Here is a 22,105-nt window from a genome sequence, read left to right on the forward strand (position 1 = left end):
GCAGAACTACTATACATGACTCGAAAATACAAGAAGACACAAAATCGACGGCAGCTAAAGCCATCTAACTAGATGGCAATCCTTCCAATCGCAAAGCCCGAAAGGTCCGGATGATTGGGAAAGCTTCCAGTTTCTCCGCATTCTCCAGCCACCCTTCTTAGCTCGTAATTGGTTCCTTACTCTTTTCTGTAACCTTGCTTGATTGCGTTACACATCTCTCGGTGAAGACATTTATCGACAATAAGAGTAGGAAAACAGATCGGGCTGTCATGGACTACGTGGGATGCTTCCGCCGCTAACGGCGTTGGCGTAAGAGTTATGGTTGGAATGTTGTCGAGGCTTGAGAAATGCCCACGTGAAAGAACACTCTAACAACAGTCTTGCTGACAAGCTATTGTCGCAATGTCAACTCTGCGTGTTTTCGATTGCCTAGTCAGCACACATACGCGCGGAGCCACTTGAAGTATGACGAGACGCTTACTCGGTGGCGGTCCTTCGACCTATGGTACACTAGATGTGTCTGAGCTAAGCAGGGTTCAACCCCATATATTCCCCGAATAGACTCCTGAAAAGGTTGATTCAGAAAATCACCGTGAACCAAACGATTTGAGTCTGCGCAGCTTAAAAGATCAGCCAGTTAACTGATTGTCCCTCGTGTTCTTATTAAGCTCCATACAAATTGTTCTTCCTTCACTCATCCCCTGTTCAATCGCTACCTTCTCTCTGGCTAGTAAAACCATGTCTCGTCTCATAGATAAAGAGCCGAATGTGCGAGTGAAACCCATGCGGATACTAGGAGTCGGTCTCTGCAGAACTGGCACAAATTGTACGTACCTGCTCTATGTAATGACCGCTGGATCTGACGTGCTTTAATTCCAAAGCCATGCGCATTGCCCTCAGCAAGCTTGGCTACATCCCTTATCATGGATCTGAAAGTTTCAAGAACCCCCCTCGGGACTTCAACCTTTGGATAGAGGCCATGAAATGTAATTTCATGGATGCTGGTAAAATTCCCCGATACGGACGTGAGGAGTTCGATCGCCTGATAGGCTCATATGATGCTTGTCTCGATGTACCTGCTTGTCTTTTCTGGGAGGACCTGCATCGCGCGTATCCCGACGCGAAGGTTATCTTGACTACCCGGGATGCTGATTCATGGTTGGACTCCGTGAATGCGACAATCTTGAAGTTCATTCGAATGCGGTTCTTTCAGCTTTGGCAATATATGGATACCGCCAGCATTGGACCGTTGTACCAACAGTTAAAATTGGTATGGGAGGTGCTCTGCGATGGCTCTTACGATAGAGAGACCTGTCGACAGGCGTATCTTGGATACAACCAGCGAGTTAAAGATTTTATCCCTCCGTCGCAACTATTAGAATTTCGCCTAGGAGTAGATGGCTGGGAAGAGCTCTGTCAATTCCTAGGTCACCCAGCACCACGGGAACCGTGGCCAAGGGCGTATCCGAAGGAAGACTATCAAAAACACATCAGTCTCGCCTTACATCAAGCCATAAAGCAAATATTTGTGTGGCTTGGAGTTCTCTCGGTGCTGCTCACTGCTATTACATTGGCGAGATAAAGTAGAAAGATCCAAAGTGGTCCTCAATATCACATTGCTGTTGTTAAGTCCATCCGATTAATTAATCTCACATGCTCAGGCCCTACCTCGAGATGAAGTATCTTTGTGTCCCCTGGAGCTGCTAAATTGCTCCAATCCATAGCTTTAAAGTTCCTATCTAATAGTTAAACCCAACCCGCAAAAGATCTGGCACTCTAAATGACATCCTAAGCCTTCCGTGCTGATTCACAAATTTCCATCCATTTGCGTGTTAATTGAGCCACCTTTTCGATCCCTTCTTCAATCAACTGAGTATGTGGTATCTTGCCCGTACTTGCATGCAGATGGTCATAGTAGTCATCCAGGACAAGCTTATTGACGTTGATTTTGGCGACTCCAGCTCTGACGCAGCGCTGCAACAACTCCGGCTTGAAGCCATTCGTCCCATGTAATGCCAGCCGCACTCTCTCAGCAGTCCGCGTTTTGATCTCTTGAAATCTGTTGTCCCAGGGTGAGCTGCTATTCTATGAGTGACTGGAACGATTTAGCTTGCATACCTCTCAAAATCTAACCTCGGCCCAAGAGGCCCGTACTCCCCATGAACGTTACCAAAAACAGGAGCCAGAGCATCTACCCCCGTCGCCACAAACTCTTCTACTTCCTCGGCTGTCGTCATGCAGGACTCTAACCCTGCCGTGTCCATAACTCCATCTTCTCCGCCCTCAATCCGTCCTGGTTCCGCCTCTGTGGCGATGTGCTTCTCGTTACAAAGCGCAACCAACTCGGCCGTTTTTCGAAGATTCTCTTCCTTTTCATAATGAGACATATCGACCATGATGCTGTCAAATGGGAGATCAACCGCCCTTCGTATGATATCTTCCGACTGGGCATGGTCCAAGTGAATGGATATGGGCACGTCAGCGCGCTTGGCTGCGTCAGCGGCAGTGCGCACCAGCAAGCCATCCGATACATCGATTGCCCATGGAAAGAATTGAATAATCAGAGGCGATCGCGCTTGCGAAGCTGCTTTCACGAGCCCGAGGATGTGCTCGATATTGTAGGCGATTGCAGCGATCACGCCATATTGTCGCTTCTCTGCATCGTGGAGGATGCGAAGGTGCGTGTTTGTGGCCTTCCAGGACATTTTGTGGGTTTTGAAAACAATAGATTGAATGAGCTCAGCGCAACACCGAGGTAATTTGTTGGGTGATTCGCAATATCTATTTATCGTGTTCGGATCAGGGCACCGATGCCTCGTCTCGAGGCTTCCCAGCGCTAATGTTTACCCGATGGAGGTTCCCACGTCATAGCAGCCCGCAGCTTCGGCAGACTGTGCGAGAACAAGTAAAACAATATCAGTGTAAAGTTAATTCAATCGTTTTCTCTTTGCTCTCCTGTATTCTATTAGATTTATGCATTGGGATGGAGTGGGAGTGCGATCGAGTTAGATTTCAGATATGCTTCACTTGACTGCTACATCCCGCCAGGAAGGCAGAATATATAGTGTTCTAATTGAGCGATAATCTTCGCTTACGACATTTGAAAACTCATTTTTCGCAAGACAGCACGTTATGAATATGTGTTTTCTTCCTAAGATAATTCAACATTGGATCAGTTCAGGGCAAAAGCATTGCGCAATGCGATATGCGCGGACACGTGATCTCGCATGGCTCATGACTCTAGGAGCCTGAGGCACAAACTGCCAAGAATATGCTGAGTCACGAATCAGTCATCGCAAGCGGAAAAGGCGGAGTGGATACAGTTCACGCGAGCTTATCGATAGGCTCGCTTGAGCCGTTTCATAATGTGGGTCCGCCAAGGCTTGATTTATAAGCAGAACGATTCGCGCGACCTTAAATATCTTACAGTAATCCGCTTTCCATGAAAAATTCAACTTTCTTTCTTATTTCTTCACCACTCCCTATTCCGGTCCGTCAAGCGCTTCTTAAGCGATTACAAAGTACTTTCTTACAAGTCATACTATGGATTCTACTGCAGATCCCTTGAATGAAGTAATCGATGTGGATGCTTTGACTACAGTAGGGAAAACTCCCAAGCTTGCCGGCGCTTGGTAACCGCTTACTAAGTGCTTATAGGAACCCGAAGATGACATTCCAATTCCGTTGACTCATGCGAAAACAAAGCCTCTTACTACACTAAAGGTTGAATATATTGATGATCTTCCTGAATACCCTCAATCTCATTTGCAAGGATATTCATATATTGTTGCATCAAGAGGAAGATCATATGATGTGCTTTATTGAAGAAAGAAAGAAGGGGGGGGGTCGAAGAAGGTGGGTTGAATACGAAGGTAAGGTGGTGTAAGAGGTCGTGCGAATTGAAAAGAAAAAATTTGGTGGTGCGAACGTCACGTGACCAAATCCTGCTTAATAAGCGTTTTCGGCTCGCGGGACCCACTTTCAAGAGGTCAGGTCAGCTGCAACCACAAAGGCGGAGAAAGCCGGTGGGCGACTTCCCTCTGTCAACAACCGGCAATGAGCACATCGAAACGGTCACAGAGAGGGCGGTCCTTGCCTTTAATCGATTTTTGGATATTGGCGGATGAATGAGAATGCCAATCCTGGCCGGGACTCCATCGCACCAGAATATCGGCGCATAGTCCCCGATGAGCAGGAGCGGCGGAAATGACCCCGGACGAGACACCCGCGCGGAAACTGCGCAAGGTGACTCGCGCGTGTGATAGCTGCAAGGCAAAGAAGAAAGCCTGCACGGGCAACATCCCCTGTGGGCCATGCTCACGGCGACATCTCGAATGCACTTATGACACTGCTTACAATCGTGGTGTCGCTGCAAGTCCTCCCCCATCCGACGCGAGACCATCACATGCTACGCAGGACCACGACACATCTTACAACGACCATGTCTCCTCCACAGCTTCAATAACTCCCCAGGGAACCGCACCAGCTATTTGGGATCGTCCCTCAAGTCCTGTGGCTTCCACACCTTCCCTGTCAGAGCGGAGCGAGGAACACCCAATCGATGGCCCGGATCGGAGAGGGGACGCCCATGTTGCAGGCCAATATTGGGGACCCACTTCGGCACATTCTTTCCTGGGGAGGGTGGTGCAGGACTTGGATACTAGCAGCTCGAGGTCGATGCCGCCCAATCGTGACCAGACCCAGTCGTCAACCGTGTCCATTTTCTCCTTCGGGGACCGCATCGTACCTGAAGTCCGGTTGACCGATTTTCGATGGCCCAGCCGGGCTAATGCCGATCGTTTGGTTTTTCGATACTTCGAATTCGCAGCCCCGACCTATCGAATACTCCATCAGCCGACAATCGAAGATCTAGTTGATTGTCTGTATCGCCACGAGCCACGAGATGGACTGGGGTCCTCGCTTGGCAGTGATTTAATTGACTCGGCATCTCAGGCCATTCTGCTGATGATATTCACCACTGCAAACATGTTTCAGGCGGACGAGGACGGTCTAATAAGGGACGCAGACGCACACGGCTGGGAAACGAGCGAGCTCTATTATACCCAAGCAGACCACTTGCTCTCGCGCGAGACGGGTGAGCCCAGTCTAGCCTCCGTCCAGGCTCGCTTCCTGATGGTTTTGTACCTCTTATGCACGTCCAGAGCACGCAAAGCTTGGTTTACCTTCGGAACAACAGTCCAGTTGATGATGGCGCTTGGTATGCACAGCAAACGATCGCGGAGGCTAGCCGAGAAAGAAGATAAGGTGCACAGGGAATGCCGATGCCGGGTGGTCTGGTGCTCTTACACACTCGATAAATATTTGAGTGTTATCTTGGGCCGACCTCGCCTCTGGCAAGATGAGGATATAGATGAGGATTTACCGACACGGATCAACGATCAGGATCTCATGAGTCACGACTCACGAACTTCGAAGCGAGATTGCTTGATGGATGCTCCGATATTTCATAGTCTGCTTGCTCGGATTCTCACCCAGGCGGCCAAAGACCCATATGTCGTGACGGGAATCTCCAGCAGGGAACAGCTCAATACGATTCGAATCTTGTGCGGACTGGTCGTTGACTGGCAGAGCAATTTGCCCCCATTTTTATCGGGCGCTATTCAACCGAGTACACTAATACCTGTGTTCCGGCGGCAATTGACGGTCTTGCAATTAGCCCGCTATCATGCGCTTATGTTTATTACACGGCCTCTATTGCTACGAAACTACGGAGGCATGTGGCCCGACTACGAGTCCAGCTATCAGCATTACCTAAATGTGTGTCTGGCAGCCGCACGGGATGCCATTGAAATGATCCTGTCTTTCGTCTGCGAAAACCAGTTCTTCCCCGCGTTCTGGTATTCTCAGTACATCGCCTTCAATGCTCTATCGATCATGTACCTTTACCTCATCCAAGTCCAAAGGGGTAGCATACCTCCAGCCACTCACCGTATTGTTTCGACTCCGGGTAGCACGTATGATTGCGCCCTAGAGGAATCCGCCTTATATCGGCTTTCGGAAACAGCACAGGAACACCTTGCTCATGCGACGGCTCGGAATGCACCTTCTTGGAAATACGGCGCAATCCTACAAGGCCTTCGGCGGGAACTTGCTCGGCTGGGGCCATCTATCCTTAACCTGAATTGCTGTCACCCACAGGAAACGGAGAATCAAGCTGGGGTGAACAGCCACCAGGCGGATACTTTGAATTTCCATCAAAGCCAGCTAGGTCACCAACATAGTAGACCAGATGCTGTTACTATTGAAAACCTCACAGGATCCCATGCAACTACGAATGTGCTGCCTCGACAAAACCGACTAGCTGAGCCATTCACACTTGACCCTGGTACCGAATCCCTGTTTGATAATTTCGCGATTGGGGAAGATTTGAATCTTGACTTCTGGCCGCAGCTAGATAGTCTACCAAGTAGTAAGTTTATTCAATTACTCTCATGTGATGTTGCTGATTGTTCTAGATGTTCTGGGCTACTAGAATAATCGTGAAATGAGCCAAGCCCAGCAATCATCTTTCGATTGTGCGTGACACTAGATACCCATACAACGCTATGAGAAACGATCCAAAAAGCCAAGACAAATCATTCATAACAACATCATTACCAGAATTCGATCACCAAATGTACCTGTAGCGTATATGACCATCTTGATCCTCTGCCTTTCGTGCTTTGGCGTTCAAGAAGTGCAGATAGGCAGCGAGGAGCAAGGACATCACTATTCCGCCAGCTGCAAAGGAAGACAAGATGATTCCTCCGGGCCTATACTGGGGCGAGTCCGAGGTGGGAAAGAAGTATGAGCCGTAGATATTGGAAGAGTTGCCAAACAAGTTGACCAGAGCGTACACAATTGCTCGTTTGGTTCTTGTGCGAGGGATAGTGCTGGCGATCCACGCTTGGACGACGTTGAAAGCTGAATAGGAACCGGCGCACATGAGGAACATTCCCGTATAGCGGACGGCTGTTGCTCGCGACGAGATGACCATGATATTACCCACTATATCGACACAGAGAGGCCAGACAATAAGAATTGCGCGTTGGTTGGTGCGGTTCGCGATCAGAGAGTTTCCCAGGGCGGTGATGAAGCCAAACACGTATACTGGCGCTGTGATCAAGAGAGTAATCATGTTGTTGAAGCCCAGGGTTTTGACAATTGTCTGTTGCCAATCAGAACCAACTTTTATCAAGTGCCGAGGGTACAGTGACTTACAGGGAAGAAGTATGTCCATGTCTGCGAAGACAATTGACAGACCTGGATCAGAATCAGAAGCCAAGCCTTGGGATCCATCACTGCGTCTCTCAGGCCCTCTTTGACGGAGCCATTCTCGTCGACCTCGTCGTTTGCTGCGCGGGCAAGACGCCATTCGGCGAACCGTTGCTCCTGCTCATTCAACCATTTTCGCTGTCCAGAGCGAGGAAAGTCAGGGAGCAGAGCCACCGCGAGAACTCCGGCAACCATTGTACCTGCTCCTTCAATGATGAATAGCCATCTGTGCATTTGTTAGCATTGTTCCAACCTGACATCCAGAGTCAACATACCTCCAGCCCTCGAGGTTTCCCTTGCCATCCAGCCCACTCATTATACCAGCGGCAAGCATACCACCAAATCCATTGGCGATTGTGTTACCACAGTATACAATTGCCACGCGTACAGCGATCTCCGAAGGCTTATACCAGGAACTGATCAATAGTCTGCATAGATGTGTTAGAGAGGTTGCCTGGCAATATCGAGCTGCCGGTCACCTACAAGGCTCCAGGGAAAAACGGAGATTCCGCAAATCCCAAAAAGACACGCACACACATGACGCCAGCAAAGTTCTTAGTCGCTGCCATGCACAGCGAGATACCTCCCCAGATGAAGATAGCCGTTGGAATATAGCGCGATGGCTTCAACCGAGTCAGGAGAATGTTACTCGGTACCTGACCTAGAAGATAACCGACGAACTGGGACCACTCTGTCAGCTTCATTTTTCCGTCTCCATAACTATAAACATACCATGATAGCCACAGCTGTTTGATACTGCGTGTCCGAGAGGCCTAAGTCCTCTTGCATTCCTCCAAGACGAGCATTGGCAATATTGGAACGATCCAGAATGTTGAATATGAAGAGAAGGAAAAGGGACGATATCAGGTGTAAGTCGATCTTGCGCACCACTGTGAACAATTAGAATTCGGTTGATCTCTTCTGGATTGGTACCTTACAGCGCTTCTCTAGAGCTTTGGTTTCTTCATCAGACAAGCCGTCAAAGAGTATATCCTGTCCATCAATTTGTTTGGCGCTTGCTTCAACATGGTGTGAGGTGGATTTTGAATCAAGGTCGGCCATCGTGCTGGCATCCAAGTAAAGGCCACTTATTGTCGTTTTAAGTGGCGCTGAGATGGATGTATTTCAGCCAAGGTATTTGAGGGACTAGATAAGAGAGAAAGGTGGTCGTTTCATACACGGTGAACAAAGACGAGAAACAAAAAATGTCTGAAGAGAAACGCAACCTCTTTCAGTGGAGATGAATAGCCCTCGGGGGTTGTTGCTGGTACCAGCTGGCGGAGGGCCTAATATACCTCTTTTAGCCTTCTCCGGACTCCCCAGGTTGTCACGTCTGTTTTCCACGCCAACATGACCGGGGTAGACCGCGGAGAAGGATTGGACTCCACCCGGTCTCCGCTATGTCTGCTAGCTTGCCGTGGTTGTATGTGCTGATCATTATGATCTTATCATCGTCACGATTACTATATGGATGCTAATGAATTTCTCCAAATCATTTGAGCAGATACAGAGGATTTTGTTTCTTTTACGCGGCTCTGACACTTTTGGGTTTGTGAAATGAGCAGAGATAGCCCAAGCTTTTCACAAGCATTTGCCAAGATGATCACCTATTTTCCAGTCGTGGCATTCGCTGTGGACAAGAGAATAGGCTCCCTATTATCCTACATTGACATGCCAATCCGTGCGTGCCGTTTCAAATCCCCAGTAAAATGGTCTAGCGGAGTGAGTGAATGTTTCCGCTGCTTCTCCGTCATGAACCGGATCAAAATCCGGCATTAGGAGGCTTACCTATCGCACAATGGAATTACTGCAGCGGTGTGGCGAATGACGCATTGTGCTTTCCTTACCCCAGAGTCTCGTATCCGAGGTCAACCTCAATTCTGCGGGGAAACTCGGCAGATGACCGACTGAACAGCGACGACAACCAGCAAAGGCGCGGAGTTCTCCCCAGATACCCACCTTTTCCTGCAGATCGGAATCCGTTGCTCATCAGCGTGAAATGTTGGCATCTACCTGGTTTGTTTTTATCCGCCCGCCCCTCACTAGCAACACGAAGGGTCGGAAACCCGACTAGCTCCACTACTTTTCCGCCATCACGTCGACATGTCGGAGATGCGATGTGAAGGCACTGTGTTTTAAGAAACCTGCCAGTCGCCGATGGGCTTAGCTCTGAATTATACTCGATAATTGTCTCTCACATAATGTCTCTACCAGCACATTTCACGCTCAACACCGGTGCCAAAATTCCCGCTGTGGGATTTGGAACATGGCAGGCCAAACCTCTTGAAGTTGAAAACGCCGTCGAGGTGGCTTTGAAGCAAGGTTATCGTCATATCGACTGCGCAGCCATCTACCGCAACGAAACAGAAGTTGGTAATGGCATTCGCAAGTCTGGTGTTCCACGCGAGGAGATCTTCATCACCGGCAAGCTGTGGAACACAAAACACGCCCCGGAAGACGTTGAATCGGCGTTGGACAAGACGTTGAAGGATTTGGGCGTGGAATACGTTGATCTCTACTTGATGCATTGGCCTTGGTATGGACCTCCTGTTCGATCTATACCCATCATGAATCGCCACGAACTAACTCTTGAGTAATCAGTGCCTTCAAAGGCGGCGATAAATGGTTCCCACTCAACTCCGACGGAGTCTTCGAACTCGCCGACATCGACTACATCACCACCTACAAAGCCATGGAAAAGCTGCTGTCCACTGGTAAAGTGCGCGCCATCGGGGTGTCCAACTTCAACGTCCGCCGACTCGAAGAACTTCTCAGCCAAGTCAGCGTCGTCCCCGCCGCGAACCAAATCGAAGCCCATCCATACCTACAGCAACCCGATCTGCTCCGTTTCTGCCAAAATAAAGGCATCATCGTGGAGGCCTATTCTCCTCTCGGAAACAACCAGACTGGCGAGCCACGCACCGTTGATGATCCCCTGGTGCACTCCGTCGCGGGTGAGCTGGGCCTCGATCCGGGTCCTCTCCTCGCCAGCTGGGGCGTGCAGCGCGGCACAGTCGTCCTGTCGAAGAGCGTGACGCCCTCGCGAATTGCTGCAAATTTACAGGTTCGTCAGCTGCAGGAGGATGCTTTCGCTAAGCTCTCGTCCTTGGAAAAGCACAAAAGGTTCAACTTCCCTGCGTTCTGGGGATACGATATTTTCGAGGAGGTTGGACAGGAGGCGGTCCGGAAGGCTGCAGTTGCGGCTGGGGAAGTCAATAAGACCAAGTTCACGGTCTAGGAGATGCTTATAGATTCTTCGTGTATATATTTCGTGACTCTCAAGAATAGATCGCTTGTTTTCACCGCACGTTGCAAGTGGTCCTGCTGCTCTGCACAGTGGTTATCAGGATACGCGATGGTACTTCTCGGGTCTTCCTGTTCGCTCTCGTTATTCTTGGCAATTGTCGGCTCGATTACGAACCCAGCAGATGTAATCATCCCGGAATTGAAGGATCTTAACTCCGTTCCCTTCGATTTCTCGAAATTTCCTGCTTCGGGATCCCTGCGGGGATCATCTGCAAGGATCCACTTGGGCGTGCGGAGTCTAAACTACTTTGGGACTTTCCCAGCAGCCACCCTGCAGGGGCCGTCCGGTTGGGATTCAATTGCCGTTTCAAATGCAAAACACATATTGTTCAGCCGATGGAATCAAGGAACAGAAGCAGGGCGTGCTATTTTGTCAGCCTCTCGTGATTGGCCATCTGGCAACAAGTCAATTGCTTCTTTCTCGAGTCCTTCTCTTAGGGTTGATGGACTAATATCCCTGGCTGCAATTCCAACTTTTCCCCGGAAGTATTCTCCAGAAAATCCACGATTGTCGAACCTCGGCAAATGATTTGTATAGCTTAGCTCCCAATTCTTGAGGAAATCTGCTTATCAAGCATCACCAATCACCCCGAAACAGGCGGGTTGAATTGTGTGCCAAATTGACTCGGTCCGAAGTGGGTCGTCCTCAACATCGTGCAGACTTTGGTTGGTCCCGACAGTGGAATCCTTCATGACGTAGAGACTTCAGGTGGGGGACTTGTTGTTCACTAATCGGTTTCTTGTCTTAAAAGCCAATGAAGTTCTCAATTGCATTTGTAATCTCAATTGCTTCTGCTTCGGTGCTGTTCATTTGAGTTCCAGCTTCTTTCGGCTTTATCATATAAGTGCTTCGCTCGAAGTCGAGGCAAAAATACTTGTTTATATCCCAATCCTGTTGTTCTACCTAATCAATCCACAACCATCACCATGTCTACCCAAAAGGCTGTCGTCATCACCACCCCCAAGCACGCCGACCTCGTCACAGACCATGCCATCCCCGTCCTCCGCGATGACTACATCCTCGTTAAGACCGTCGCTGTGGCCCTGAACCCCACGGACTGGAAGCACGTCGCTTTCCTCGCTCCTCCCGGTCCCGTCGTCGGTTGCGACTACGCCGGTGTCGTCGAAGCCGTCGGCAAGGACGTCACCAAGCCCTTCAAGAAGGGTGACCGCGTCTCCGGCTTCGTTCACGGCTCCAACGCCGTCTACCACGAGGACGGCACCTTCGCCGAATACATCACCGCCAAGGGCGACCTGCAGATGAAGATCCCGGACAACCTGAGCTTCGAGGAGGCCTCCACCCTCGGCGTCGGAATCAGCACCGTCGGTCAGGGTCTGTACCAGAGCTTGAAGCTCGCGTGGCCCACGCAGCCCACGACCGAGAAGACCCCCGTGCTCATCTACGGCGGTTCCAGCGCCACCGGCACCCTTGCGATCCAGTTCGCTAAGCTCTCCGGCTACACCGTCCTGACGACGTGCTCGCCGCACAATTTCGACCTGGTGAAGAGCCTCGGCGCGGACGCCGTCTTTGACTACAATGACCCCAACGTCGCCGCCGAGATCCGCAAGTACACGAACAACAACCTCAAATACGTCTTCGATACCATCTCCGTCGAGTCGAGCGCCAAATTCTGTGACGAGGCCCTCTCCACCGAGGGAGGCGAGTACTCGGCCCTTCTGGTGGTGAAGATCGAGCGTGAAAACGTCAACGACCGCTGGACGCTGGGCTACACCATCCTCGGCGAGGCGTTCAAGTTCGGCGATATTCCGTTCCCCGCGAAGCCGGAGGATATGGAGTTCGCCAAGAAGTTCTGGGCTACGGCTGAGCAGCTGTTGGCGCAGGGCAAGGTCAAGCCGCACCCTCTTAAGGTGAACCCTGGTGGGCTGCGGGGTGTTTTGGATGGTATGAAGGCGATGCAGGAGGGTAAGGTCAGCGGGGAGAAGCTGGTGTATCGTGTTGCGGAGACTGCTTGAAGTCTTGAAAGTTTTTGGGTTTTTTTTCTTAGATTGTTTACGATTTTGATGTATAATTTGGAATCATTCAAGCCCTTGTAATCTTTAGCAAAATTGTACGAGTTCAATTGTGCCGTGAGGATATGCGAAAACACTGTTTATACCCCCAGATATTGTTCAAAAATTCAGAATGAAGACACTCATATAATGAATCCAGTAGATCTCCGACATGATATCATTCAATTGTGCTACTATTGCACGAAAATCGACAGTACCTATTGTCTGTCGATCGGGCTATTGAATTATGTCTCGAGGACCAGTATCTGCGTCGACATTTGATTTATCTGACGTCGTTCTAATTGATACGGTCTTGTTGAATGTAATTCTTTTCGATCCGTGCGGGGCTTCTGTTAAGGCCTGACATATATCGTAGATCCCTGCTGGGTCCTAGATCTTACGGGTCTCTCGTGCCAACTTGTCATATCGCACCCCTGATTTCGATATATACTCTGTGGAAGAGGGCAGATAATCTCCAATGTGATAAAAATTGTATATATCAACAGAAAAATGATTGATATGGCCCGTTTATATGCCAGTTCGGCAGTCCACGCTCTCGGTCAATCTGTCAATGGTCTCGTTTAAGATCATTGTCTACAAGGGCTGAATACTCATTGTTGGCGGTGATTAGGATCGTAGCATGGACTTCTTCTTTTGATGAAGGTTAATCGTAACTATTCGCAAATTAGTGAGCCAGCATCTACTTCCGATAACAGGCCTGATGTGGGATCACCATCCTTAACAAACATTGTACTGTAGCTGAAATAAGTGCTAATGAAAAGGCTATGTAGACCATGCACGATATGGCTATTACTTTCATTGAATGGAATCTCAACTCTACACATCCATATCATTCTTCAAAGTTGTAGCGTGTATGACGTCATTGATTTTAAGATTATATTTGGTGGCCTTTTAGGCTAAATAGAGGTAGGGCTAAGGTTTAATTGCACTTCAGTCCTATTCGGCTGCTTAAGCATCCTGTATCTCAGTGGTGATCACAACATACCAATCCTCAATTATCATGTTTTTCACAAATATGTACATACGTCATCTTCCGTGGAGCATGTGACTAGTTTATGGTGCCATTCCGAGATATCGGCTGGCCGCTCTAGCTAGGCAAAGCGTCCAGTGTTGGGTAATTTGGGGACGTTATATACGTATGGCTCGTCTTCTTAATCATTGTGGACATCCGTGAGTAATCAGCGGTTCCTGTGAGGCCGGATTTCTAGCAGAGGAATTACAGAGATGCTGTAGAGTGGCTGTTTTGTGTCCCGAGATAGTTAAGGTATGGAATCTGCTATGTCATATACCGGCGCCGATGTTGGTTAAGGCAGTTTCTCTGGAAAAGAAAGAAATCGAAACTTGAGAAAAAGTCTTAAACCAATTTCTACGTAGTTCATTATCATTTCGGGTTATGGCAGTGATTGCTGGTCGACATGTTTTGACGGAGTAGACTCCTCGATGCCCAAAGTGATTCGATGGCACATCCTTTAGTCATCTCAAGCTAACTAGTTAACTCTTATTGAAAGGGATAAAATCGGCGGAACATCTCGGATTCCACAACAAAAGACCGAACGCCGAGTGCCGTCGAAGGGATGCAAAGGCGGATCCCTACACCCTGACACTTTCCTAAAACGGAAAGCTTTTTATACTTCCACTTCCTCGCCATTCCGCAAGATCAAACCGCGGTAGTCGCCACCCTCGCAAGATGTGTCGCGAAAACGCAAGTACTCCATCTATACCTAGGTAGTAGTATGTATGCTCTGAGTTTGACCCTTCCGACTGCTACCGTGAATCCATCCCCTGTTTGACTCACAGCGGGCGTATATATTCCCAGGGCATTCCATGGATGGACCGAGGATGAATTACCGCAATACGGCGGGCATGTTTTGACAGTAATATTTCTGCCTAGCTGGGAATGACTCACAAGATGAGGAGAGGTGGGAAGGTAAGACGTAAGAGTTACATATCGGACACGTGACGAAAGAAAGGGGAGAAGAGAAGAGAGCGAAGGAGGAGCTTTAGGCATGTACGGCAAGAAAAAGACTATCAGAGAAGCTTAGCAGACAAGAAGGTCGACGAGGATCTTATTATTGACTATTCATCTAAGGTTCTTACGCTTTGAGCCACAAACCAGCTCGTAGGACTGTAGATTGCTCATAGGCCTGCGTTGAGGATTGCTGTGAGTAGGGATGTGGCCAGCAAGAGTAGCTGTGCGCCAAACACCGTTATGCCTCAAGCCCCATGTTCTCTATTTTTGAATCCATGTGACGATGATTGGCATTCTCCTCTAACACAGCAATATATCCTCGTCAGGCTGGGTCTGTGGGGTGATGCAGTCAATGAGTACTGAAAACTGTCCACCAAGTTCCTATTGTAAACCCTCTATATCACTTTATACGTAGGCACATATAAGCCTTGATCCAGAGGTCTCTACGAGAAGCCTCATATGTCTAACTTGTTAATTGATAAAATTGAAAAACTTCTGGTTTGCATTTTTCGAGGTACACTATAGAAGGGCGCAATCAATGTCGCTGCTGAGCGGTCCAAGCTTGTGCCTACTACCCGGGGATAAAGGATTGACTGTTTGGGGGTAGTGACAGACGCTAGAGGGTAAAGACAGGTGAGTGAGCAGGAGGGGGAAGCCTCCTCCTCAGTTCATAATCTGGTAACTACCATATTCGGCAGGCGCCCGGGTCTAACATGGGTTCATGAACTGCGCACTTTCTACAGATACGAACGGATAGGAGCAACTAGTCTGTTGAAGCGCCCATTAGGATATCAATTTCCTATGCGGTGCAGAAGTACAGTACATTCGATCAAGGAAACATGAAAGAAGAAACAAAGCAAAGGCTTTCCAAGAAAGGGAAGTAAACAGAGAAAAACACTCATCCCTGAACTCCGATAGGGGTATACAACGCCAGGCCAGAACGAGGGCAAAGACAGAAATCATGATGACAGGATAGCGAAAAGACCACCACACAAAAAAAAACCTGAAAATAGATATGAATCCAATTCTCCCCATCTTCTTTACCTCTTTCACTTCGTTCTACCACTGCGGATACCACTGCGGATACTGGTGAGGATACTGGTGAGGATACTGCTGCAGATACTGCTGCGGATAGTGGTGAGGATACTGCACAGGATACTGCTGCGGATACTGCACAGGATATTGGTGAGGATACTGCTCAGGATACTGCTCAGGATACTGGTGAGGATCCTGCTGAGTATACTGCTGCAGATACTGCTGCATATAATGCTTCTGATAATGCGGCTGACAATACCGCTGATAATGCTGCTGATAATGCTGCTGCTGGGGCCCCTTCCACACCTTCATCTTCTCACCCTCCTTCTCTTCCCAAATAAAACTTGGTGGCGTATCTCCTAAAATTTCATCAGCAAGCAATTCTCACAACTATATTTTAAACCACAATATATCAAGATTGTTTGGCACTTACGCCGACCAGTGGCGGGCTCAATCCGCAAAACGCGGTTGCCAACAGTGCACCTTTTGTACCCCAGCGCCCGCTTCCAGTGGGCTAGCTCCTATTTGCTGGTTAGAATACATACGGGCTTAGATTTATTGACCAAGTGAAGTGGCTTACTGTAAACTGCACGAAGGCAGTCGAATGTGGCTGGTGGATGAAGGGCTTGATGTAGCACAACAAGCCCTTGAAGACCTCACGCAGCTCCCTTATTAACTGCTCCTCCCCCATATCATCTGGCAGGCTATGCAAACTTTGTATTAGTATACGTTTCATGAACAGGAAATATATTAAACACTTACTTCCCAACGTGAATCCGCCACTGGACAGGATAAAACTCCTGCGCAGTTTTATCGGTGGGGCCGTGGTTTCCCGCTGCCATTTGGAGTTCGAAGGTTGTAAAATGCCTACGTAGGCTAAATGCGGGCTTATTCACTTGGGTGGAACAAGTGTTAAGAGAAAAGACAAGGTAATAAGATACAGGTAGTTCGTGCTCGTAGATAGTAACTTGTGGTGGTAGAAGATAGACGATGGTCAGAGAGTTGGAGGAGGAGGAGGAGGAGGAGGAGGAGGAGAGATGAAGAAGGGCGAAAGAGAGAAGGAGGTGGTGAGTCAAACAGCGCTTGTGACTATGGTTTACAATGATGGTAGATGCTGGTAATTGTGGTAATGCCGAATGCCTTCGAATCATGGGACCTGGGTGCTTAACAAACACGCGAAGGCTATTACTTCGCTACCAGTATTTTTAACAAATGAGAAGACCGGTACCTGCTGGGAAAGCAATGTTACTTGGAAGTTGAAGTCCCAATCTTCGGCGATCCGTTGCTCGAGGTACTACTACCTGAGGGACAGGAGGTTGGTTCCTAGGGGCTTCTAGGTCATGGGAAGCCATTGTGGTCATGCCAAGCTTTGACAAAGAGAAAGCTTGATACGGGAATGCGTCCAACTGGACGGCCAAGGGCCTAGCGACTGGTGAAGCCCAAGGGCCGGTGTTGGTTTATTCCGGCCAGATCGTTCCGGCAATTCACCGTCCTTTCTCACCGCATTTCTTCCTTCCACCTCCTAAAGCAAAGCCCCATACTGTATTCCCTGTGCATACAGCATAGAATTAATCTTAAACTAGGCTGTCTTATCACAAGATCGACAAGTTCGGAGCCGACGATGTCTCCGAGCTGGGAGGTTAGGGTTAGATTCAGAGCCGTATTTTACGGGAGTATGGCTTTACCAATCATGACAAAGACTCGACACCTGACGAACACTTCTATGGTGCGTACGAAAGCTTGTCGGAATAGAAAGCCGCCAGCAGCAGGCCGGTAGGATGGGACGCTTTGCATTGTTATTGTTTACGTAACTACAGGGGATGCAACGACGTCCGACATCGTCGGTAGGGGGGAGGGCCGTGCCTGTCTTTCGATAATCAGATTCATTTCTTGAGAAATAAAAGCAGCACTCGACATAGTGAATGGAGCCATCGCGGTGACTCTTCCCTTCTCTGTTAGGGTTGGATGCGGTCACATGGGCGTAGTGGCCGCGCTTTAGGAAGGAACGGGTGCCTGAGGTGTTGGACAGGCCAACGCTGCTCCCTCCCACTTTTTCAACCACGCCGGAGCTGCGGCACTTCTTGCTGCCTACAGCTCTATTGCTACTCAGGCTGTATTTTTTGCTTGACTATATCTTGTGGCTCGATCCCCCCGGCTATCTTCTACTGCGCCAGATGATGTTGAGACCGCGATATAGTTTATTCCGCCCGACCCGGAAGGCGGTGACGGCGGCCGGACAACCACGCGACGTCATGCGAAAAGCATCCGAGACTCCAGCGATCTTCGTTCTTCCTCCACCAGGGGGTCTTTTTCTCTCCAGTCGCCCTTCACTCGCATCTAATCCCTACAACTACTCAGGCTCTACTTTCCAATCACCATATTGAGCATCATGATCCCCACGGCAAGATGTTTGGCTGCCAAACCGGCCGGCTTTATGAAACGCAGCGCGGCGGAGCTAACTCGCCTGTCGAAGATCGGTACGTTCGGACGTTACCAAGTTTTATGCCAGCAAATTTTCTTCTATGTCTTTAGATGATAACGATGTCCACTGCTGACGAACTCATTTACTTGTAGCCTGGAACTCTGAGGCCCTTCACACGCCCACCAAGCCCTACTACCTCATGGACTTCGAAGACGAATCTGCTGTCGCCGGCTGCAAAACGATGGCCGATCGTGCTGTCGGGGGTTTCAGTACTGCTAGCCTCGACTTCGTTCCATCTGACCCCGGATCGAACTCTCCGGCCCACGCTCGATTCCACGGAAGCATATCCACGCGGCTTCCCAATAACTGGAGGGTGGAACGAACCGGTCGGTTAAGGCCCGCTAGCCGTTATGCGGGAAGATCTGTTCGCTGACGATGAGGCACGGGCCTGCAATTCACAGGATATGCTGCCTTTCGCAACAAAGACCGGGGCTTCTGGCTCTTCGGTCGACTGTATTGGGACGTTGACCCGTATTCCTACCTCGCGCTGCGCGTCAAGTCCGACGGCCGCCGATACACCGTGAACATCCAGACCGATTCGATCGTTGAGACCGATATCCACCAGCACCGTTTATATACGCGCCACCACCGCGTCCAGGACCCCTCGATGTACCGAGACTCGCTACCCCAGGCCCTCGAGGATCCCGAACTCGCCGACACCATGTACCCCAGCGGTATCCCTGCCTCGCTGTCGGACGTGCCCCCAGAGTCGACCATCATGACGTCGAGCGCCACGACCTCTGGCTCCACCGGCTGGGAGACTGTTTTCCTGCCGTTCAACTCGTTTGTCCGCACCAACCACGGCCTTGTTGTCGAGCCGCAGACATCAATTATTCGTCAGCGCGTGAAGAGCGTGGGCATCGGCCTTACGGACCGTGTGGAGGGTCCGTATGATTTGCGGATCCACCGGATTTGGGCGACGAACGGCATGAGCAAAGCGGAAATTGACGAGGAGCGACAGATCTGCGGGGCGGATGCTCTGCCCGTGGACGAAGGCGTCGAAAGTGAATGGCAGGGCACCACGACGGCTGAGAGCCCGGATCAAACGTCGCAGCAGGGACAGAAGGCCAAGGGCTTGCGGGGATTGCGTGACGAATGGGAGAAATAAATAGATACCATGCTTATTCAGAATGTACCATACCTTATATTTCATGAGAATGTCATGATTTATCCATGTTGAGGTAATTGTCACAATTTGTATAATTCGAGCTTCTTTTGGTAGTGAATGACCCTCAACTAGCGTCGCGGGCCATTCATCCATAGTCAAGCAATCACTCAATCTGCGAATTCCATCTAATTACCCCCTGTCAACTTCTCCCACGCCTCCTTGTACTTCTCACTCGTCCTCTGCGCCACCTCATCGCTCATGCGAACACCCTCCTTGCCCTTCAAACCCTCGCTGACCAGCCAGTCGCGCAGGTACTGCTTGTCGAAGCTCTGCTGGCCCCTCCCAATAGCATACGAATCCTTGGGCCAGAATCGCGACGAATCCGGCGTCAGCACCTCATCCGCCAGCACCACCTCGTTCGTCTCCAGGTCCAATCCGAACTCGAACTTGGTGTCGGCGATGATCACGCCGCGTTCGAGCGCATACGCATGAGCCGTCTTGTACAATTCCACGGCCAAGGAGGCGATGGTAGACGCGTACGGTTCGCCAACAATAGCAACGGCTAAATAACAACAAAGAACCCCGAGGTCAGCCATTAATCACTTTATCGGACCAATTCTCCGCACGGAATAAGGGCAAGGGAAGGGGAAATCATACCCTGATCCGGATGAATATTCTCATCATGATCACCCTGCTCCGCCTTCGTACTAGGCGTATAGATCGGTCCATCGGGGAACGCCTCGCTCTCCTGCAATCCAGCCTTGACAGGGATGCCATGCACGGTGCCAGACTTCTGGTATTCCTTCCACGCAGACCCGGTGATGTAGCCGCGGACGATCGCCTCGAGGGGGAGGATCTTGAGCTTGCGCACCTGCATGCTGCGGTTCTGGAGGACGGGGCGCAGCGACTCGGGGACTTGGGGTGGCAGGTCGAGGGTCAGGAAGTGCGTGCGCAGCGAGGGGATGGCGGCCGTGAGCACTCGGAACCAGTGCTGCGTGCAGAGGGTGAGGAGGATGCCTTTGTTGGGGACGCCCTGGTGCCGATTAGGGGAGTTGTTAGCTTGGCTGTACTGGCCTCCGGCGTTTTATTTGGGGGTTGCAGGGGTACATTTTCCATGATCACATCGTACGCGGAGATGCGATCCGACGCGACGAACAGCAGGGTCTTCTCGTCGACTTCGTACAGGTCGCGGACCTTGCCGCGCGCAATCAGCGGCAGGGCGCCTTGGAGGTCGGTGGTGGTGAGGGCAGTCGACATGATGGGAGTGGGAGGTTGTCAATTGAATGGGAGAGAAGGAAGGAGAAGTATGCGAGTCATAAGGAATTCCTTTTCTCGCCGATAATCGATAAGCGTGGCGGGGTACGGATGCCTGAGGCAGCAGTGGGGTGCAGATGATGTTGCGTGCCCTAACTTGAACACAGTAGTACTAGAGTATACCATTCACCGTGCTTTAAACGCTGTATTAGTGCTCTTCAGAGTGTGCTTCTTCATTCACAAGCTGCAACCTGGTTCCATCTACATGCACTGCGATTTTGATGTCATTTGGCCTTCTCCCTGCAAGTTTCAATTGTCAAGGGCATTGATGGTATTGTGCCTGCAGGAACAGGAAAAGCTGTGGAAATACAAACCACGGTCGAAACCTAAAAGGTCCAGCCAAAACCTTCGTCTGAAAAGTCTGCTGCCGGATTCCACGGTCGGGGGTTCGCGTAATACCTGTGCTTGTCATAATGACAGACAGCGGATCTTAAGAGCCTGCCCCTCGACTTCGACCTCGACCTCCATGACACATCTCCTCCCATATCCCTTGCCCCATATCATACGTATCCTCACACTCACAACTAGATCTTTCTCAAACAGATATCTTCCTCCAGCACAGTCGGCAACCTCAAGGCCTCTTCTGCCCAAGCCAACGACAAGAAAATGGCTCGGCTGGTAGAATTCCCACCAACTCCACCAGCAACGCCATCTCTGGCTGCTGTGCGGTCGGCAGAAGAGGCTGTATGCCCTAGAGATGGTCTGGTGGGTACCTTTGGCGATGCCAACAAGTGGGGAGATAAGAAGGACGAGATTAAGAGTTCTTCCGAGGAGGAGAAGGAGGAGAAGGGGAAGAAGGAGGAGAAAGAGAGCGACCGGACAACAGACTCTGAAGGCAGTGAGTTTGAGGATGACTCTTCGAACTGCTATGCAGTTCCGTTCAACTCCCCTGTGCACGGTCCTAGAGGTAAAGTCCCTTCTACAAAAAGAGAGAAATGACTGCTAATGATCAGATATAGGCCAAGGGTTTATTTCTCGCCATTACGGAGGTGGCCCAAATTTGCGCCCTTCACCACCCTGTCTGCCATCTGACAATCTCGAAGAAGACCTCGAGGGATTTGATCTTCTTGGGGAGAATGAATGCGAAGAAGCAAAGCAGCAGGATTCCTGGTGCGCAGTAGAGACCCCAAACTCGGGTGCAGCTGGCTACTACGCTAAGCCACGCTTTTATATGCTCTCTATTTGAGTGACAAACTGGTGTTTTTGTGAGGGCTATTAGCGCCAGCTCTGGTACATACTCGATTCTGTGTGCTTGTGAGCGAGGAGTTGGGAGTTGTTCTATGTTCTTCTTGTTATGAGTATACCGGGACATATTTTAAGCGCTGAAATCAGCGATTGCTAGCTTGCTTTGTGGTGATGCACACAGAGAAAGTGTGTGAGATGGATAGAGGAGAAAATAAAAATAGGAATCAAATTTTGCTCAAACCAATTCCCAGTGGTCATCAATATAGAAGAGTCCATTGTGTTTGCAACGTTGAACCGGCCAGAACTAGTAGCCCACGTGGGGTGATTACCTGCCAATATAAGAATGAGAGAAGTCAAAACCGCCCTATACAAACGTCTGGTAGATTCTATCAATCTCGTT

At 49.9% G+C, this 22,105-nt stretch overlaps 10 protein-coding genes across 10 annotated transcripts; 6 read left to right on the top strand and 4 right to left on the bottom strand.

Moving 5' to 3' along the window:
• Positions 1 to 604: 604 nt before the first annotated feature.
• On the top strand, positions 605 to 1,582 carry LDX57_004121 (sulfotransferase family protein; the record flags this gene model as incomplete). The annotated part of the gene is made up of 2 exons (XM_046085778.1): positions 605 to 826; positions 882 to 1,582. The coding sequence occupies exons 1-2, from the start codon at positions 739 to 741 to the stop codon at positions 1,580 to 1,582; spliced, it is 789 nt and encodes a 262-aa protein (XP_045941741.1). The 5' UTR covers positions 605 to 738.
• A 523-nt stretch (positions 1,583 to 2,105) lies between these two features.
• LDX57_004122 (class II fructose-bisphosphate aldolase) lies at positions 2,106 to 2,705 on the bottom strand (the record flags this gene model as incomplete). Its single annotated transcript, XM_046085779.1, has 1 exon — positions 2,106 to 2,705. One exon carries the CDS (start codon positions 2,703 to 2,705, stop codon positions 2,106 to 2,108), a length of 600 nt encoding a protein of 199 aa, XP_045941742.1.
• Positions 2,706 to 4,057: 1,352 nt separating this feature from the next.
• Positions 4,058 to 6,699, top strand: LDX57_004123 (uncharacterized protein). Its single transcript, XM_046085780.1, has 2 exons — positions 4,058 to 6,430; positions 6,477 to 6,699. Exons 1-2 carry the CDS (start codon positions 4,207 to 4,209, stop codon positions 6,491 to 6,493), a joined length of 2,241 nt encoding a protein of 746 aa, XP_045941743.1. The 5' UTR covers positions 4,058 to 4,206; the 3' UTR covers positions 6,494 to 6,699.
• Positions 6,629 to 8,998, bottom strand: LDX57_004124 (uncharacterized protein; the record flags this gene model as incomplete). Its single annotated transcript, XM_046085781.1, has 6 exons — positions 8,214 to 8,998; positions 8,008 to 8,165; positions 7,759 to 7,955; positions 7,551 to 7,703; positions 7,222 to 7,501; positions 6,629 to 7,168 (listed from the first exon to the last, which is right to left on the bottom strand). Exons 1-6 carry the CDS (start codon positions 8,335 to 8,337, stop codon positions 6,629 to 6,631), a joined length of 1,452 nt encoding a protein of 483 aa, XP_045941744.1. The 5' UTR covers positions 8,338 to 8,998.
• A 478-nt stretch (positions 8,999 to 9,476) lies between these two features.
• On the top strand, positions 9,477 to 10,747 carry LDX57_004125 (uncharacterized protein; the record flags this gene model as incomplete). Its single annotated transcript, XM_046085782.1, has 2 exons — positions 9,477 to 9,811; positions 9,877 to 10,747. The coding sequence occupies 2 exons, from the start codon at positions 9,477 to 9,479 to the stop codon at positions 10,511 to 10,513; spliced, it is 972 nt and encodes a 323-aa protein (XP_045941745.1). The 3' UTR covers positions 10,514 to 10,747.
• Positions 10,746 to 12,705, top strand: LDX57_004126 (zinc-binding alcohol dehydrogenase family protein). Its single transcript, XM_046085783.1, has one exon. It carries the CDS (start codon positions 11,509 to 11,511, stop codon positions 12,553 to 12,555), a length of 1,047 nt encoding a protein of 348 aa, XP_045941746.1. The 5' UTR covers positions 10,746 to 11,508; the 3' UTR covers positions 12,556 to 12,705.
• Positions 12,706 to 15,640: 2,935 nt separating this feature from the next.
• LDX57_004127 (uncharacterized protein) lies at positions 15,641 to 16,458 on the bottom strand (the record flags this gene model as incomplete). The annotated part of the gene is made up of 4 exons (XM_046085784.1): positions 15,641 to 15,975; positions 16,050 to 16,137; positions 16,197 to 16,320; positions 16,379 to 16,458. The coding sequence occupies 4 exons, from the start codon at positions 16,456 to 16,458 to the stop codon at positions 15,641 to 15,643; spliced, it is 627 nt and encodes a 208-aa protein (XP_045941747.1).
• Positions 16,459 to 18,005: 1,547 nt separating this feature from the next.
• Positions 18,006 to 19,206, top strand: LDX57_004128 (CIA30 family protein; the record flags this gene model as incomplete). The annotated part of the gene is made up of 3 exons (XM_046085785.1): positions 18,006 to 18,093; positions 18,191 to 18,424; positions 18,500 to 19,206. 3 exons carry the CDS (start codon positions 18,006 to 18,008, stop codon positions 19,204 to 19,206), a joined length of 1,029 nt encoding a protein of 342 aa, XP_045941748.1.
• A 185-nt stretch (positions 19,207 to 19,391) lies between these two features.
• On the bottom strand, positions 19,392 to 20,463 carry ADE1 (phosphoribosylaminoimidazolesuccinocarboxamide synthase; the record flags this gene model as incomplete). Its single annotated transcript, XM_046085786.1, has 3 exons — positions 19,392 to 19,768; positions 19,864 to 20,239; positions 20,314 to 20,463. 3 exons carry the CDS (start codon positions 20,461 to 20,463, stop codon positions 19,392 to 19,394), a joined length of 903 nt encoding a protein of 300 aa, XP_045941749.1.
• Positions 20,464 to 21,126: 663 nt separating this feature from the next.
• LDX57_004130 (uncharacterized protein) lies at positions 21,127 to 21,706 on the top strand (the record flags this gene model as incomplete). Its single annotated transcript, XM_046085787.1, has 2 exons — positions 21,127 to 21,427; positions 21,480 to 21,706. 2 exons carry the CDS (start codon positions 21,127 to 21,129, stop codon positions 21,704 to 21,706), a joined length of 528 nt encoding a protein of 175 aa, XP_045941750.1.
• Positions 21,707 to 22,105: the final 399 nt, after the last annotated feature.

Source organism: Aspergillus melleus, assembly GCF_016097325.1.
Source record: "Aspergillus melleus strain CBS 546.65 chromosome Unknown contig2, whole genome shotgun sequence".
Taxonomy (NCBI): domain Eukaryota; kingdom Fungi; phylum Ascomycota; class Eurotiomycetes; order Eurotiales; family Aspergillaceae; genus Aspergillus; species Aspergillus melleus.